Source organism: Pholis gunnellus, assembly GCF_910591455.1.
Source record: "Pholis gunnellus genome assembly, chromosome: 23".
Taxonomy (NCBI): domain Eukaryota; kingdom Metazoa; phylum Chordata; class Actinopteri; order Perciformes; family Pholidae; genus Pholis; species Pholis gunnellus.
In genome coordinates this window covers 10,641,727-10,658,532 of record NC_136550.1, presented here as the reverse complement: position 1 = coordinate 10,658,532, position 16,806 = coordinate 10,641,727, and the positions used below count along the sequence as shown (strand labels likewise).

At 43.2% G+C, this 16,806-nt stretch overlaps 1 protein-coding gene across 5 annotated transcripts in view; it reads left to right on the top strand.

The window, feature by feature from the left end:
* mark2b (MAP/microtubule affinity-regulating kinase 2b) overlaps nucleotides 1–16,806 on the top strand; it is a 39,663-nt gene that overhangs the window by 7,587 nt on the left and 15,270 nt on the right. For 2 of the 5 annotated variants that reach the window (XM_079184992.1, XM_079184989.1), the window contains exons 2-14: nucleotides 6,624–6,791; nucleotides 8,197–8,250; nucleotides 9,393–9,441; nucleotides 9,654–9,719; nucleotides 10,106–10,176; nucleotides 10,422–10,478; nucleotides 12,046–12,282; nucleotides 13,198–13,317; nucleotides 14,308–14,407; nucleotides 14,532–14,644; nucleotides 14,992–15,066; nucleotides 15,317–15,374; nucleotides 15,692–15,843. In XM_079184992.1, coding sequence (XP_079041118.1) covers nucleotides 6,624–6,791; nucleotides 8,197–8,250; nucleotides 9,393–9,441; nucleotides 9,654–9,719; nucleotides 10,106–10,176; nucleotides 10,422–10,478; nucleotides 12,046–12,282; nucleotides 13,198–13,317; nucleotides 14,308–14,407; nucleotides 14,532–14,644; nucleotides 14,992–15,066; nucleotides 15,317–15,374; nucleotides 15,692–15,843 — 1,320 coding nt within the window. Of the gene's footprint in view, nucleotides 1–6,623; nucleotides 6,792–8,196; nucleotides 8,251–9,392; nucleotides 9,442–9,653; nucleotides 9,720–10,105; nucleotides 10,177–10,421; nucleotides 10,479–12,045; nucleotides 12,283–13,197; nucleotides 13,318–14,304; nucleotides 14,408–14,531; nucleotides 14,645–14,991; nucleotides 15,067–15,316; nucleotides 15,375–15,691; nucleotides 15,844–16,806 lie in introns of all 5 variants that reach the window. The other 3 variants (XM_079184991.1, XM_079184988.1, XM_079184990.1) reach the window with 2 other exon arrangements.

Here is a 16,806-nt window from a genome sequence, read left to right as displayed (position 1 = left end):
CATGTATTCATCAGCTTTTCAAATGAGCCACCCTGTGAAAGCTACACAGACCTGTTTGCTCTGGTGGCACACACACACACACACACACACACACACACACACACACACACACACACACACACACACACACACACACAGTTGCATAGCAGCACAACGAGGGCACGCAAGGAAGTGCTGTGCGGCGCGTCCCAACTGTGACGGCAACAGAGCAAACAAGAGCTCTGAATTGATTTGACACAAACACACACACATGCACGCACACAAATATACACATACCTAGGAGGTTAGGGTAATCCAGTTCTAGAGAACACACACACACACACGACACTACATTCACAGCAAACTGAGACTCAGCGTGGCACCACCTTGCTAAAGTAAGGGGCCTCTCACAAATATACTAAGCCTTATGTATGTGTGTGTGTGTGTGTGAAGACTCTGTATAGCTAGTATGCATGTATTATAGATACTTTATATCACAAAGGGCCCTGCAGAGTTTCAAAAGAGACGACAAAGGAGCAGGGAAGCAAAAATAAAAGTATTAAATTGTGATTGCAAACATTGTGCAGATCACTATTATTAAACGCTTTTTCAGTGTTGCACCGCAGCGAGACTTGAGCCAGTAGAGCTGAACGCACACATCAGCACTACGACTGAAAAGCTTTTCAGTTTTTAAGTCTACAGTTTGCCGGTGGTTGACGAGCTGTGGTGCAATAGTTGGGGGATAAACAGGTTCTTAGGCCTTCGGTTTAACATTAAATGTTGAAAAATCTTTTTAGCTGTGAAAATCCTTCCGCAGAGGTTACATGATTTATTATCGTGACACAGGTATGATGAAATAATGTTCCGCTTTGTCTCCAAAAGATCTGTACTAGTGTGAGTCACAGACTGTGTTCTGTGCTGTGCTTTAAGCTATAAATGGGTCCGATGACGGCCTCTGCCTTTTGGAAAGCATCACCCGAAGTGCAAATAAAAGATGTCACACACTTTTTAAAAAGGGACTGGGGGGGGGGGGGGTTGAAATAGGCTAAGAAGGGCTATTCATTATAGACCATTAGAAATGTGAAATAGTGCAGGAAAAGGTTTGACAATTAAAACGATAAACTTTAGACTCCATGGTTTTCACATTAGTTCCCTGCTGACCTGAGGCAACACGTGTATTCAAAGTTTCCTTTGATATACTCTGTGCGTGTGCGTGTGTGTGTGTGTCTGTGTGTGTAAAAACCCTGGATGACTATACACCCTGGTCATGTTTAACTGCCCTTCTGTTACGAGTTCAATCAGGTGGCATTTGGCAGCTTTTTAAACTTGTGTCCTTTTTAATATCCCTCTCATTAGAGTCCTCCCAAAGTTATTCCCCGTCGGTGTTTCCTTGTAATTAGCTCGTAGTTCCAGTTAGTGGATGCAGGCGCAGACGTAATTGTTTTTTGTAAGTGAAAGCTACTTTATAGCTCGCAAGATGTTGTGATTAAGAAGAGATCTTCTGCGTTAAGTAGATTCTATTTTCTTACCATCGTCAGACATGCCACAACAAACTCTTTTTCTTTTCTTTTTTTCTGGAAACCAATCTTTAGAGAAAATATAAATAGAAACAAAAACATGAATTGCAGGGTAGGAAAAAAAAAAGAATGGCGGGGAGGAAGAAGAAGGGAGCAAGAGGAAAATGATACAAACAAACATCGAGAGATCGAGGGCGGGATTCAGCAAGCGACAAATCTCCATGGCAACACAGCCATCGTGTGTGTGTGTGTGTGTGTGTGTGTGTGTGTCTCCTCCCACCTACACATTTCAGTATAATGCAGCAGCTTTTGTATGTGGTTGTGTTATGTATCCAATAAAGAGCCTGTTTGTTCCACATATATATATTTATATATATATATATATGCGTTTGTTTGTAGAAATGGAAACATCTTCTTTAAATACTTGGATTGAGTTGAATTGAGTTTCTTGATTAAATACCAAACATTGTTTAAATCGATCCAGGCATTTCTCTTTGAAATTTTTATTTGAAGGAAAAATGATGTCACACCAGCATTTGTCCTACAAAAGGCCTTTTGTGTCCTACAGCCACCATGACCACTACGTAATATTAAATAATGAAACTTTCACCATTACATTTTAAATCGATTCGTAGAGCGACACCAAGTAGGGCAGAGAAGTCAAAGCTGAAGAAGTGTTTATTTATTTTACCAGTATTGCAACTTCTTCTCTCAAGTTAATCCAGTTTAGACTGAGAGCTCTGGGGTTGTCTGTCCTAACAATTTCAAAACTTTGTTGCCAATTTTGGTCAGCAAGGTAACCATATTTTAATTGTGTGTAGTTGGAGTAATATTGTGTGTCTGTGTAATTTTGCCCCATATTTTATGAATTCGAAGCACAAGCGATTTGCCGTTGTGTGGTAAATACTGTTTAGTTGTTTCAGCTTAGCCCGGTTTGTCATGTTAATTTTCCAAAGTGTGTGTTTTTAAGCTCCTCTCTCCTTTGACCCCCCCCCTACTTTGCCTCCCGACTGTTGACAACATTTTTGCCTACGTTTGCCCCTCTTACATTTGGGCTGAGCCGTCCCTCGATGGTAGCGACTCTCCTTTTAGAGTCACTTTCTGAACCGTACTGTGTAAAATGCCAGCTGGTTGTATCTGAGTGACTTCCTACCAGAACTCAGATTAGTAAAGGTCAGTGATAATGAGGCTCGAGTCAAAACACAACCAGTACCGGCTTGGATTGTGTGTGTGTGCGTGTGCGCTTGCGCGCTCGCGCTGATATGCACATGCTTGTGTTTGCAGTGTGGCAGTAAATGGCTCTAAGCTGTAAACATCGTGTGTGTGTGTGTGTGTGTGTGTGTGTGTGTGTGTGTGTGTGTGTGTGTGTGTGTGTGTGTGTGTGTGTGTGTGTGTGTGTGTGTGTGTGTGTGTGTGTGTGTGTGTGTGTGTGTGTTGGGAGGGGGTCTGAATTTTTGGGCCGGGTATAAACACTACTACTAATGGTCTCTCCACACGATGAAGTCTGACAGGCCTCACACGGTAGCCGGTGAACTCTGGTTGAATGGTGGTTGTGGTTGAAACAAATGTGGCACGGAAATGGAAAATAAATCAAAAACATCTGAGCTGAAACATGTATGTAAACCATCAATTCTCTAAACTGTAAAATTAGAATCAAATCAGATGAAAGGCTTGTTTGTGTAATCAGTCCCGTCCCCCCCCCAATTTTGAAGTGGTCAACAGTGTCATGTAATCGTTGACATGTATGTATCTTTGTGTCTCCAATGAACATCCTCTACTCCTTTTCTACACTGTGCAGTCTCAAGTTAGTATTCACACACACCATGAGAGAGTAATGTGAGAACAAAACAATGATGTCACTTATTGTCCTCCAACACCAATCTATATTTATAGCTGAGGGGAGAGAGGAGAGCTGGATATGCTGGGGGGGGGGGGGGCTTTGCCTTGCTTGCAGCTGCCCAAAAATGAAGGAAGAATCAGAAGACGGAAATAGTCTGACATGAAAGAGGATAGGAGAGAAGGAAGACCAAAGGGTTGAAGACTGTGGAAGAAGGACAGAAGTCTGAGGAAACTTGCTTTACTTTGTCTGATGGTTCCAGTACACGACTAAATATTAAGTTAGGCCCGCTGACTGGTTGGATGAGTGTAGGATCCGTTTAAGCTCTAGTTCACAGAAGACTTCTTCTCACCTTCATGTCAGTAGTGCAGTAACACTGAGTTGGTACAGAATGGCCCATTTCAAATGATACATCTGCGGTTGGCCTGATTTTTAACTCCTCTATTATTAATCGGGCTGTATACAGCTTAATAATACATCCTAGTTTAATCGTTTATTTATATTCTGTGTTCAGAATCTGCAAAGTTGCCTAACTAGTAGCTAATATTGTAAAATACATTTGCCTCCCAAACATCAGCACAAACCCAAATCACAGAGTGCTTCAGATGTTTTTAGGCTTTTACATGTTGACGGCTTCACCTGTCGGTCAGCCCGCTAGAAACCAGTTCACTCTGAGAAATCAGGTTCGACAGGAAGTCAAGACATATTTACATGCAGGGCAGGAAGTCACTTCTCAACACCGGCGTCTCCAAATGTATCAAAGCATTTGTCCGGCAGTGGAAACGGACTTCTTTCAGACTTCTGGAGGCTACTTTGTGTCAGCTTCACTTTGGTGGGACTTTTAACTTAAAAAGGTTTTGAAAATAAGGACGCATAGCTCCACGTCATGGCCTTTTATCCACAAGCTCTTTCCTTTTCAGACTTTCCCTGTTTCAAGTCTTGGTCCACGCACATATGTACACATGTGTGCAGTCTTAGTGTCACATTCTCTCTGTATACCATATATATATTTAAATACTTTATTTTAACTTTTGTATTCGGGCTTTTCATGTGTAAATTGCGTTACTGGCATATCTTCACCCACACCTTTTTCAATTCCATCAAAACAAACAAAATAGGATATCTCATCACCTCCAAGAGTTGGATCACACAGATCTAGAACTCGGCTCTGTGTGGTCCGATTGGGTCTCATTGTCTTGAATAGTGTCCACATCTGACATACTGTTCCTCTCCTGCTCTCCCACATGATCCAAAAATACAAATGATTAGCTTCCCCCTCACGCGGGGCCACATAAGGACCTTCCCGTGTCCTCCGGGTTTGATGTAACTGTCATTTGTTTTTAATCCCAGGTCCCCTCCTGCTTCTGTTACAGCTTAATCTGGCCTATTACACTTTGTGCAGGTCTGCACTGTCAGCATGAGGATGTGGGGGGGGTGGGACACAGACGTTAGATCATACCATCTGGAGCAAGAAACACAATGAAGTGATCACGGTATCCTGTCTTCCCGTGGCTGAGATATGTTACTGGCGGGAGGAAGATGTTGATTAAAAAAAATGGTGGTTTTGTTCAAGCTGGAGAGTGATAATTAGGTGAATTACATGAGAACGGGATGATTTGTGTGAACCTCTTCGCTCCGCACCGGCGGTGTGAATTTCACCGGCCCGTCTCTCTCATCGGTGTCAGATCTCCGAGAGGTGTGTGTGTGTGGTTTGTACCGCCGTGTGTATTCTTGTATCTGTGTGTTGGTGTCGCAGCTCGTGTGTGCGCGTTTGCTTCTCGTCACCCTGGAGCCAGCCGTCCTCTCCTCTGACCCTGATCCCCGTCACCTGTCCACTTAGATCACACACACACACACACACACACACGCACAATTCCTGGAGATGAAACCCAATCGCAGTTGCCAACCATGCAAAACTTGCCAGCACAGCAAGGTTTTGTTTTCTTTTTGTGGGTGTGTGTGTGTGTGACTCGAAAGACCTACTGTCTGCTGCACGATAAACGGAAGCAATATTACTCCTCACGACCATATAAAGAGATTATTAAAATAACTTCTGGCCTTGGTGGCTCAAAGTAAAGTCACACAGATACAGTGAATGAACTAGGGTTACAGTATTATTTCTTGAAGCCCAGTACCAATATCTTACAAAGGGATGAATATTGTGCCATGACTGTAGAACATTACCCGTAGTGAAGCAGTAACTATAGGAAACTCAAGACTAAGCTGACTTTGAGTCGACCAAAGAGAGCCGGTGTTTGGGTAGTGGCTCTCCCTGACATGTGCTCATACCCAAATATTAAGAGATGAAGTGACAAATTAGATTTGTTAGTTGGATTGTTGGAAGTCTCCATCTTAATCTTGCTACTAGATTATAATGCAGGTCTTGTAACGCCCTACTAGCTTCAGCTTTATAGACCAACTCTCTGCCGACCGATTTTAATCCATAAAAGAATCGGAAGGAATTTTGGCTCGTTGGACACTTGACGTAAAAATGAAAGGAAAAAAAAAAAGCTTTTAGGAATTACGATTCAGGGTTTTTAATTGAAAACTGTGGCAATAGTGAGTTGTTCTGTTGTACTTGTTGGGTATAAAAGCATTTTAAACCTACATAATGTGCCAAAAAGTGTCATGTCATCATATCGTAGTAAGGACTTGGGTACCGGCTTCAGGTTTAAATGCTCAAATTCTGTATTATTGATGAGCTCCACGGTTCTTTTATAGATGCTTTTTAACGTTTTGATGTAGTTTATGATCATGCAGCAATAGCCTACGGTAGGCTAGCATTGGTTATTAATACACCTGTTCAATAAGGAAGCCCCTCCTCCTCGTACCAGCGGTACCTGCAGGCAGCGAATCACCTCAGCAGAGGATGAGACTGACCAATGTCTTTCTCCTTAACTGTTTCTAATAATAGACTGTTTTCATTGAGACATTAATGAGGTGACTTTGCTGTTGTAAACATGACTGTTGCTGCTCTACAAACAGCATTTGGTTGTATTTAAGATATTAATCAGTTCTAATCCTGTTCTCAATATAAGTAATATATTAAAAAGCAAGCTTTTTTTGGTGATGTTGTAGCACTTATGTGGATGATTGAAACTCCACGACCCTAAGAGATAAATGTCTGTGTTGACGGGACATTTAATCGCAGGATGTTCAAAGCTTGTGAGGGCGGATAAAGGTTTGACAAAGTGTTCAGCACGGCTGATGGCACTTTGGAAAGGGAAAAACCGCTCACTTTTCAGTCCTCGTGTGCTCTGACGCTCACGTATTGACTCCTCTCTCCTCAGGAGACCAAGTCGTCTGGTCGCTCCAGCATGCCGCGATGTCGGAACTCCGTTGCCACGACCACATCAGATGACCAGCCGCACATTGGTAACTATCGGTTGCTAAAAACCATCGGCAAAGGCAACTTCGCCAAGGTCAAGCTGGCACGACACGTCCTCACCGGAAAAGAGGTAGGCGCGCGCGCACACACACACACACACACACACACACACACACACACACACACACACACACACACACACACACACACGGTGGATAGATTTAATCTATCCTTCGGTTCCACTTACGGCGTTGCCCTGACTTTCTGAACTTTTTATTTTGAGCCACTTTAGTCACATTTTTGAGAAATGCCGTACTGTTGACTCTTGTTTTTAACTGGAAACTGGTTTGTTCAATAACAACCCGCAATGCTAAGAAAGCTTATTCAAGAAGAAGAAATATAGGAACCATTAAAAAAAAACATCGACTTTGCGAAGAGGGAACCAGTGTCTATTTCTAATTGGCCAAGAGTAGAAAAACACTGTGAATATTTTGACTAAACGTTAATCTTCCTTCCTGCTTCCTGAGGATAGAGGCGGACTCATGCTGTGACAGACAGTAGGTCCGGTCTGAGCCTGGACTCGCATGGCTTTGGAGACGGTACATCTGCTGCAGGAGATTATATCGCCATTGTCGGCTTAGAACAGAGAAGCCTAAATGTCTCCGGCTCATTGTGAATTCCAGATGTGATATGACGCCGCGGCCTGTCCCTTTAAGGGAAAAGCTGTGACTGCAGTGAGCCCATGCTGGGGTCTGTCTGAGGCCCAGTCAAGTACACTCTGGGTCTGTGTGAGAGGGAGAGCTAGAGAGAGGGGTGGGCGGGATCTGTCAATGTGTGACAGCTCTGTGCCTGACACCCTGATAACACTCCATGTGACTTGCTGGCGCACACACACACACACACACACACACACACACACAAAGAAAACAAGGGAGAGTCAGAGGGCATGAAAGAGTCAGACAGATGCGCACAACCAGAAAAAGGGAGTCGAAGAAAGGAGTTAGTTGACAGTGGAAGACGGATATGGAAGAAAAAAAGACCTCCCTTCTCTGTGTCCATGTTCAGACATTGTTCTTCGTTTCCCTCGCCTTTCTCTTTGCGTCGTCTTTGCTCTTTTTCCGTTTCGTCCCCTTTTTTTTTCTACATCTCTCACTTTGAATCCCTCCCATCCGTCTGTTTTTCTATTTTAGTTTTTTTTCCGTCCTTCTTATTTCTCTCTCTCCTTATCGCTCTGCCTCCCTAGTCGGTGCCCACTGTTGGATCATGAACTATAGACCTCATTATGGCATGGGTATAAAACATGCTTCAGCCCTGTCGATATATATATATATATATATATTGCCTTATTATGCAACTGTGGCCTGCTGTGATTGTGTGTTTATCTCTTAATGTGGTGAGATTGTATCATTTTTGTGTATGTGCGCTGTGCTCACCGGCTGTGACTGTGCAGGTTTGTGTGCGCGAGATGCGTCAAACTCACTGCAGCGAGTGTGATTAATGAATAAAAAGTGTAATAATACATGTTTTGCTTCTAGGTGGCTGTAAAGATCATTGATAAGACACAGCTCAACTCCTCCAGTTTGCAGAAGGTGGGTCTCTTTCTTTCTCACACACACACACACACACACACACACACACACACACACACACACACACACACACACACACACACACACACACACACACACACCCAAACCTCAGTCCTCCTTATCCCTTTTCTCAGAAGTCATTTTCAAGTCACCATTCCTTCCCCACGTGTCTTTTCTCTTTTGCTCTTTTCTCTCATTCCCCCTGTCCATCTCTCTCTCTCTCTCTCTCTCTCTCTCTCTCTCTCTCTCTCTCTCTCTCTCTCTCTCTCCCTTTCTCTGACTCTTTCTCTCCCTCTCTCTCTCCCTCTCTGAAGTGGTCTAGTTTTCAGAGAGAGTTTTAATTACAGGAAACAAGCTGCAATTACTTCTTTTGATCGTGACAGGGTGGGGTCTGTCCACTTACACGCACACTCTCTAACTATATATATACACACACACACACACACACCAATCACTTATGCATCCGCAGACATAAGGAATACACACTTGTGTGCAAACGCAGACAGACGGAGCACATGACAAGAAAATGTAAAGACATGGCAACGTCACCGCCCAGGCCGACGCTTAAATTCAATAATATGAATAATTCCTCTGATGCGGGGCGGAGGCGGTGTGAGAGGTGAGACAGGCTGTGTGTTGCATTACTTCAGACAGAAGTTGTCTTTTGAATGTAACAAACATCTATAACGGAGTAAATACGACACATTGAGCGGTTACTTTAAGAGTGTTTACACCGTCTGCTGTGTGTCTTCTGAATAATTTGCCTGTAAGCTCAGTTTGACCTTATCTGCTGAGTCAGAGGAAATTAATTAGTAATGAGTCAAAAGTGCTTCACGCTTTAACCACAGAAAGAGACGCTGAGCTAGACTTGATTGAATTAGTACGCAGTGCTTTGACTTAACACGTCAGAGTTTACAGCTGAGGGCATTGTCTGCGGAACCCCCAAAATCCTAAATGGTGCCAGACCGTGGGCTTGTAACTGGCATTGCTTGAAATGTTTGTTTTTAGTAAACTGAACCACATGCTCGTGAGCAGGAAGTGAGCGATATTGATTCTGAGAGTCTTTGCAATGACGCAAATAAGATTACGACTCTGATCGACACATACGTATGCCAACCTAAATCTGACGTCCTTTCTCCTAGCTCTTCCGGGAGGTGAGGATCATGAAGATGCTGAATCACCCCAACATAGGTGAGTCACACTGAGCACCAGACTTCTTGGCGTTTTTAAGGTCATATGTTCAACCAGAATCCTAATAATCCTTTTCTCTCTCTCTCTCTCTTATCTCTTTTATTTTTGCTTTCACTCTTACTCTCCTGGCCTTTCCATTTTATCTCCTTTACCTTTCCCTCCCCCTCCAATCCACTGTCTTTGCCTTTCTCTCTCTCTCTCTCCACCTGCAGTCAAGCTCTTTGAGGTGATAGAGACAGAGAAGACTTTGTACCTGGTAATGGAGTACGCGAGTGGAGGTGAGTGCGTGTCACTGTGAAATCATTCCCCCTGAGGCTTGGCACTCTGTATGTTCGAAACAAACGGTTCCCAAATGAAAGAACTACCTCCCCTTGTTATGTCCAGGCTAAAAAGTACTTTGTCCAAAAGATGGATATTACAAATATCCTGTTTTTGTTGGATTTGTTTAGTTCTCTTTGGTTATTGGTTAGTGACCACCTCTACCCCCTTTGCATTGAGAAACACTGACATTGTAAATTGTCGTTTAAGTATTTGTATTTGAATGTTTTTAAAGGAAAATACTTTTAATGTCGGTGTCCCCTTGACCTAATACTCTGGATTTAAGGAGACAAGTATCAGGTTCCAGCACTAAAATGTCTCTCTTCCTCTTTCTCTGGTCTCCCAGGAGAGGTCTTTGATTACTTGGTGGCTCACGGCAGGATGAAGGAGAAAGAAGCCCGTGCCAAATTCAGACAGGTTTGTGTGTGTTGGAGAAAATATATGTTATTAAAATAAAGCGTATAAAGCAAAAAACAAAATGCATTTAGTGTTTATTATTTTAATGATCTAATATTGATCATTAAATGTATGCCGTCAACGGAATTACTTACATTTTGCATCCCTACTACTTCCTGATGAAATCTTAATGGAGAACTCTCATTGTCTTTTACTTATTTTCTCTCTCTCTCTGTCTGTCTCTCACTCACTTTCTCACTCTCCAGATTGTGTCAGCGGTGCAGTATTGCCATCAGAAGTGTATAGTACACAGAGACCTCAAGGTGAGAACACACACACACATTATTGAATTACATTGAGTGTCAAAGCCCAAGTAAGCCTGCTCTCTCTCTCCCCCCCCCCCCCCCCCCCCCCCCCCCCACACACACACACACACACACACACACACACACACACACACACACACACACACACACAGACATTAATGTTCATAGGATTTGACTTGTTCAGATGAACTCATTGCCCCCATGACCATGCGAGCTAGAGGTTAATCACAAAGATGATATAATGTCCTTCTTCACGTGCAGGGGCTTAAACACACAAACCCATACATCAACGTATTTCTATGCAGTACTCCTGTTGGATGATCCTCTCCTTCTGTCTCTTCATGTATTTTCCTTGCTGTCTTTGATGCACATCAGTTGGTGGCAAAAATGAAACACACACACACAGGTTTAATGCTTCCAGGTCATTTCTGTTCTGAGTATTATGCAGAGCTGTAAATCCTCTTATTGTGCCAGCAGCTAGACCTGTAGACAAAGACATTATCATGATTACTGCTCCACTAACCAAACAAGAACCGCTCATCTCAAAGTGGTTTTCCCCCAATAATAAACATTTTCAATGCTTTGACCAAGCTCGTGAAAGTTTTTCTCCACTTTTAGCAGACGACCATGGTTGGCATTTACAGAAATAGACAGCAGGGGAAATAAGATTACTGGAGGACAGACGGTTCTCATTATTGTAATGCGTACCATCCTGCACATTATCCTAACCACTCTCGATCTGAGGGGTTTAAAAACTAAGCATGGCTGCAATCACGTTCTCTATGTAGTTCATACTGCTGTGTCGACTATGCCAACGGCTCCTGGACTTTAATTATTTTGTTGGGCAACTGGAAGTGTTATTGTTGATAAGCTATAGCTGATTTCAATTTATTTGATTAGGTCAGAGCCTCGAGATGATGCCAGTCTTGTATTTGATGTGCACACACACGCACACACACACACACACACAGAAGCGACAGAGTATTCAGAGCGAGTGAAAAGGAGAGCGCACCTGTTGCTAGGCAACCCCAGCCTCCTTGCTCTCTGGCTCACTTCAGGCTTAGGGATAGAAACGTACACTCACAGGAATAAATTGTGGCAACTCACTTTGCCCATTGTGTGCTGCTTGTAGGCCCCGTGCCATTACTCTGAAAAACTCCGTCACCCAGCAGAGGTTTTTTTCCCCCTAGAGAAATGTGTTTGAGACGACTGTCTGCGGAATATATTATCTTTGAATGAATTTGCATTTCAGAGAACGTCTTTGTTGCACTGACACTGCATGACAGCGTGGCCTATTTGTTCAGCTTTCTAGTACCAGCTAGCCCTAAACTTTATGTAGCTCTGTTCTTCCCGTGGAGGCAAAATGTTTCCATATGTGTGGAAAATGAAATATCTCATTACCATCGCAAATATCAGAAGTATTTGTGTGTCATTCCCTGCCACAAGATTCAGAAAAATAGAATCCCAGCATATCAATAATCTTTCCCTCCACATCCTACAGCTCTCTATATCATTAACGTTGTTTTACTTTCCTCCCTCTCCCCACACTCTCTCTTGTCTGCAGGCGGAGAACCTGCTGCTGGACGCAGACATGAACATCAAAATAGCCGACTTTGGCTTCAGTAACGAGTTCACTATGGGGAACAAGCTGGACACGTTCTGCGGCTCCCCGCCCTACGCCGCCCCGGAGCTCTTCCAGGGAAAGAAGTACGACGGGCCCGAGGTGGACGTCTGGAGCCTGGGGGTGATCCTCTACACACTGGTCAGCGGCTCGCTGCCCTTCGACGGACAGAACCTTAAGGTCAGGAAGAGGAGAGAGAGAGAGAGAGTGTGTGTGCGTGTGCGTGTGTGTGTGTGCATTACATAAGAGGATGTCTGTATTCTGTGGGTGGTTGTAATATTTGTCAGGCCGGTTTCTGTTCCTTCTGCGCTGCAGAATGCAGAAGCTGAACTCAAGAGAGAGTGAATGTGTAAAAGTGATTTAAATGCCAACCCAAGTGCTTTGTCTTCAAACGGGGTTTTGGTGGTTTGATGCACCAAACAGGCTCTGAAACCTGTTCGGTTTGAAGCACTGTGAACTATAGTTTTGACACAATTATTCATACCACCTATCACACCCTGCATTCAGTCCGTACCCACGTGAGTCACTCTGGAAGTGCAGACACGTTTTGAGTGGGCGATATGACTTTGAATGTGATAATATTAATATTTAGGCTTATACAGTATACCTATACTACGTCCTGCTATATGTGGTTTGGTTTAACACTTGCATTACTGGTGTGACTATGTATTTAACAGATAGGAGCCGCACTGTTTTCTGATTTGAATAGCTATGATAAAGGATATTCCCTTCTTTAAAATGTCCAACTTCAGATGTCATTTTATGAAACCTAGCACTTTTAATTAGATCGATTGTTATGCTGATTCAATGCCTCACGATGTACTGAGAGCGCCTAAAGAACGTGTCGCATACATTACAGCAGTGTTAAGAGCAGTCGCTACACGCAATTATCGTTCAGTGTCTCATTAAATTAGAATCATAAATTGTTAGAGAACCCTCCAGTGGAGGGTTAATAAGTTCAATGGCGCTGCTTGGCGAATTCAAGCCACATGATATCAAACCACATAAACCGATGAGATCCAGGATCGTGTTTATGTTTGAAGCTGGGTTTTCAGATTCTGCCGGCTGACTTTTCACGCTCTTGTCCATCTCCAGGAGCTGAGAGAGCGCGTGCTGCGCGGTAAATACAGGATTCCTTTCTACATGTCCACCGACTGTGAGAACTTGCTCAAGAAGTTCCTCATTCTGAACCCCTCCAAAAGAGGCAGCCTCGAGGTACGCTGTGCTTCTGTGATACACACACACACACACAATAATCACTCAAAAACCACATTGGTTAGACACAGCTGGATAATGTTAAGAATGGTTTTATTTCAGCTGCTTTGGATTCATTAAAAAAAATCATCCGATTACTAGATTTAAAATCCTTTTATATTTATTTCGGGGACAAAAGTTGCGGACTGACAAAAACTTAAATGAAACTTTTCCATCTCTAAATAGCTCGACCACTGATCTTTCAGTTGTTAATGTAATGGTGTATGTAGCACATACAGTACTGTGCTGTAGACCCAGACTCGCTTCACCGACTATATGTGAGTTTGTTGCTGAAGTGTAAAGTGCTTTTTAAAGGCATAGTAAATACGTGTTAGTTTGGGAGTTATGAGTTACTATATTTGGTTTCACTGAGAGGTGATTGGACCAGAACTAGTTTTATATGGAAGTTATTGGCAAAAAAAAAAGAAGACAAGTTAGATAACTATCTGCTGCTGAGTACCAGATTGCCATTAACATTTTGGATTCAAAACATTTCTCCAGGGTCTTCTTGGCGTACTAAATGTTACGGCAGCCTTGTATGAATATAGAAGGAAGACTCTAGCTTTAGTGTTGGAATTTCATTTACACCTACCCTAAAGTTTCTCTACATTTCTAAGCAGCCGAAAGATTGATATGGTTCAGTATTCCTGCATTTTCCCCTTCAGTTTTTACCCCACTGATAACTGAATAATTGTGAAGATTAGTGGAGCAAATGGATGAATAACGTCAAATTAACTCATCAAGTTTATCGGACTTCTGCCACCCTTCCATTGTTCACCGATTTGTCCCGAGGTGACTCTTTTGAGCGAATCTCCTCCGTCTTCCTTCTCCTCTCCTCTCCTCTTTTGGCTCCGTAACCTTTGCTCTCTCCTCTGATTTTTGCCCCCTCTGTTATATTTGAAGTCTCATTTCTCCCTTATCCCTTCGTCTGTGTTGGCTTCCTCCCAGCAGCAGATAATGCGGGACCGGTGGATGAATGTAGGGCATGAGGAGGAAGAACTCAAACCCTACATTGAACCCCAGCCAGATTATAAAGACCCCAGGAGGACAGGTAAGTAACAGAAACGCACTAAAAAAAAGTATTTATTATTATGTTTTTTTCTCCACTCGCACACATTCATCTTCAGGAGAGCTATGGACCTGCAGGAATTCTAATTATGCTTCTGTGTGTGCAGACATCATGCTGACGATGGGATTCTCTCAGGAGGAGATCCAGGACTCACTGGTGAACCAGAAGTACAATGATGTGATGGCTGCATACCTGCTACTGGACTATAGGAACTCTGAGGTACACGGTTTCTTCCTCACACCTACACGCCTTTATTTTACATCGCACCATGCCAGCTAGTCTTGGTTTGTCAGAGCTCTCTTAGCTGCAGTTGCACTGATGTTAAACAGGAAACTGTCAAACAAATCAGCTCTTGTGAGTTCATCAATGTGTACAAGAAAATGTAGCGTTTCACGTTTATCATCACAACAAACTATTTGCTCTCATCTCTTGAATTTTATATATATTTATGCTCAAAACGCTCTATTTTTAGTCCTTTTGTGTTTGCTGTATCCTCACCACAGTCTGTCTGCGTCTCCTCCCGATACTCCTATTCAGATCTCCATGTTTTTCTTTTTCCCCCTCAGCTGGATGAAAGTGGCATCAAGCCCCGGCCTGGATCTGATGTAAGCAACATAAACGCCCCCTCCCCGCCTCACAAGGTACAATGACAACACATAATGTCTTCTGCTAACACATAATGAGGTCTGCCAGCTCCAGCCAGTGACACGAGTGACACTTTGGGAATCCTCTCTCATGTAGCTCATTTTCAGGTTTTAGACTGCTGACCTACATACAGGTACAGGTGAACCAACGCAACCAGCAGTGTTGTAGCTTTCACGTGTGAATGGATCAACAGCTCTGACATGTAGAATACCACACTGACCTGCACGTCCACTTTGCTTCTCTAAGGTGCAGCGCAGTGTGTCGTCCAACCAGAAGCCTCAGAACCGCAGAGCCACCGACCACGGTGAGTTGTGTGTGTGTGTGTGTGTGTGGGAGAGGAAGGGGCCGAAGCTGGTGTGTGTGTCAAGAGAGGGCTACGAGAAGTGGACGGATCGTACAAAGCTATATTTTACACCCTTTTTAAATTGAATCATATATTTTCAATCTTGGTGCACGCTGGGATGGTCTCCAGTCCTGCCACACTGAAGCAGGTGTTGTAAATAATTGAATAACGGTATTCAAAGGTTGTGATCCGGATGGGGGATAAGACGGAAGATGTCTCGGGCTACAGCGCAGCAAGTGACGGCCTTTCTAATACACTCCCACTCTGTCTTCTTCTAGGCTCCTCCTACTCTAAGAGGGGGGATCGATCAGACAACCGGACGGCAGGAGAGGATTCTGGGAGGAAAGGTTCGTCAGGCAGCTCCACTACCAAGGTCCCGGCCAGTCCTCTGGTCCCCTCTGACCGCAAGAAGAGCGCCACGCCCTCCACCGTGAGACCACACACACCCACGCTGCTTACATGACATATGCAACACTCAAAGTTTCTATGAAAAAGCCCATTAAAAGTACATTAGAGCATCATCGCCGTCATTACCAAATACAGACACACGGAGCCACAAAGACACAACTAAAGACACGCTGCTATCGGAGGAAACCACCATGAGCAACTTTCTCCAATTGTGGGTTGATACGAAAACATCTGCTGGCAAATTTGAAAGCTATTTTTTATTCGGAAAGTCTTTTAGTGTAAGTTAAGGTCAGCCGTATATCATCTTAATCTGTGGTCCGAAGATCAAAACAGATGCTAGTTACTAATTAAACTAATTAAAATAAATGCCCATATAACTATGATGGTCTTCATAGTGTAAGAAAGTAGAAGTCTGCATCACGTTCACGGTTATGCTTGGTGATGTTTATGCTATCTGACTGGGTTTTTGGTCGCCTAAAATTAGGTTTTTCTTTGTCTCACAACCACACTATAGTTACGGAATGTCAATTTCTGGACTCATTATATTTGTCTAGCTGAAGTGCACTAATTATACACACCCGCAAAACATTGTTGAGACAAAACTATTGGTCTTTTTCACAGCACTTTGACTTGTCATAGTAAAAATAAAGCCCAGGTAGTATTTCTGTATTTAGACGTCCCAGTAAGCCGTAACAGTGTGACCGTGAGCTCGGCATCCACGAGGACCCTGACACTGAAGCCGCTAATTGAAATTCAACCATCATTCAATTTTTTATTTGCACCTGTGCTTTTTTCCTACCGTGACATGTCAAAATGTCTTCTGTGAAAATTCCTTTTTGTAATCTCTCAGTATCAACCAGCTCTGTCATCCCCTTATTAGGCACCACTTAAGAACCCTTAAGGCTGTATTATAACCTACCAACACATTGTTAACAAGTATATTACTTCAAACTCAACCTAAAAAAAGAAGTTTTAGAAGTATTTT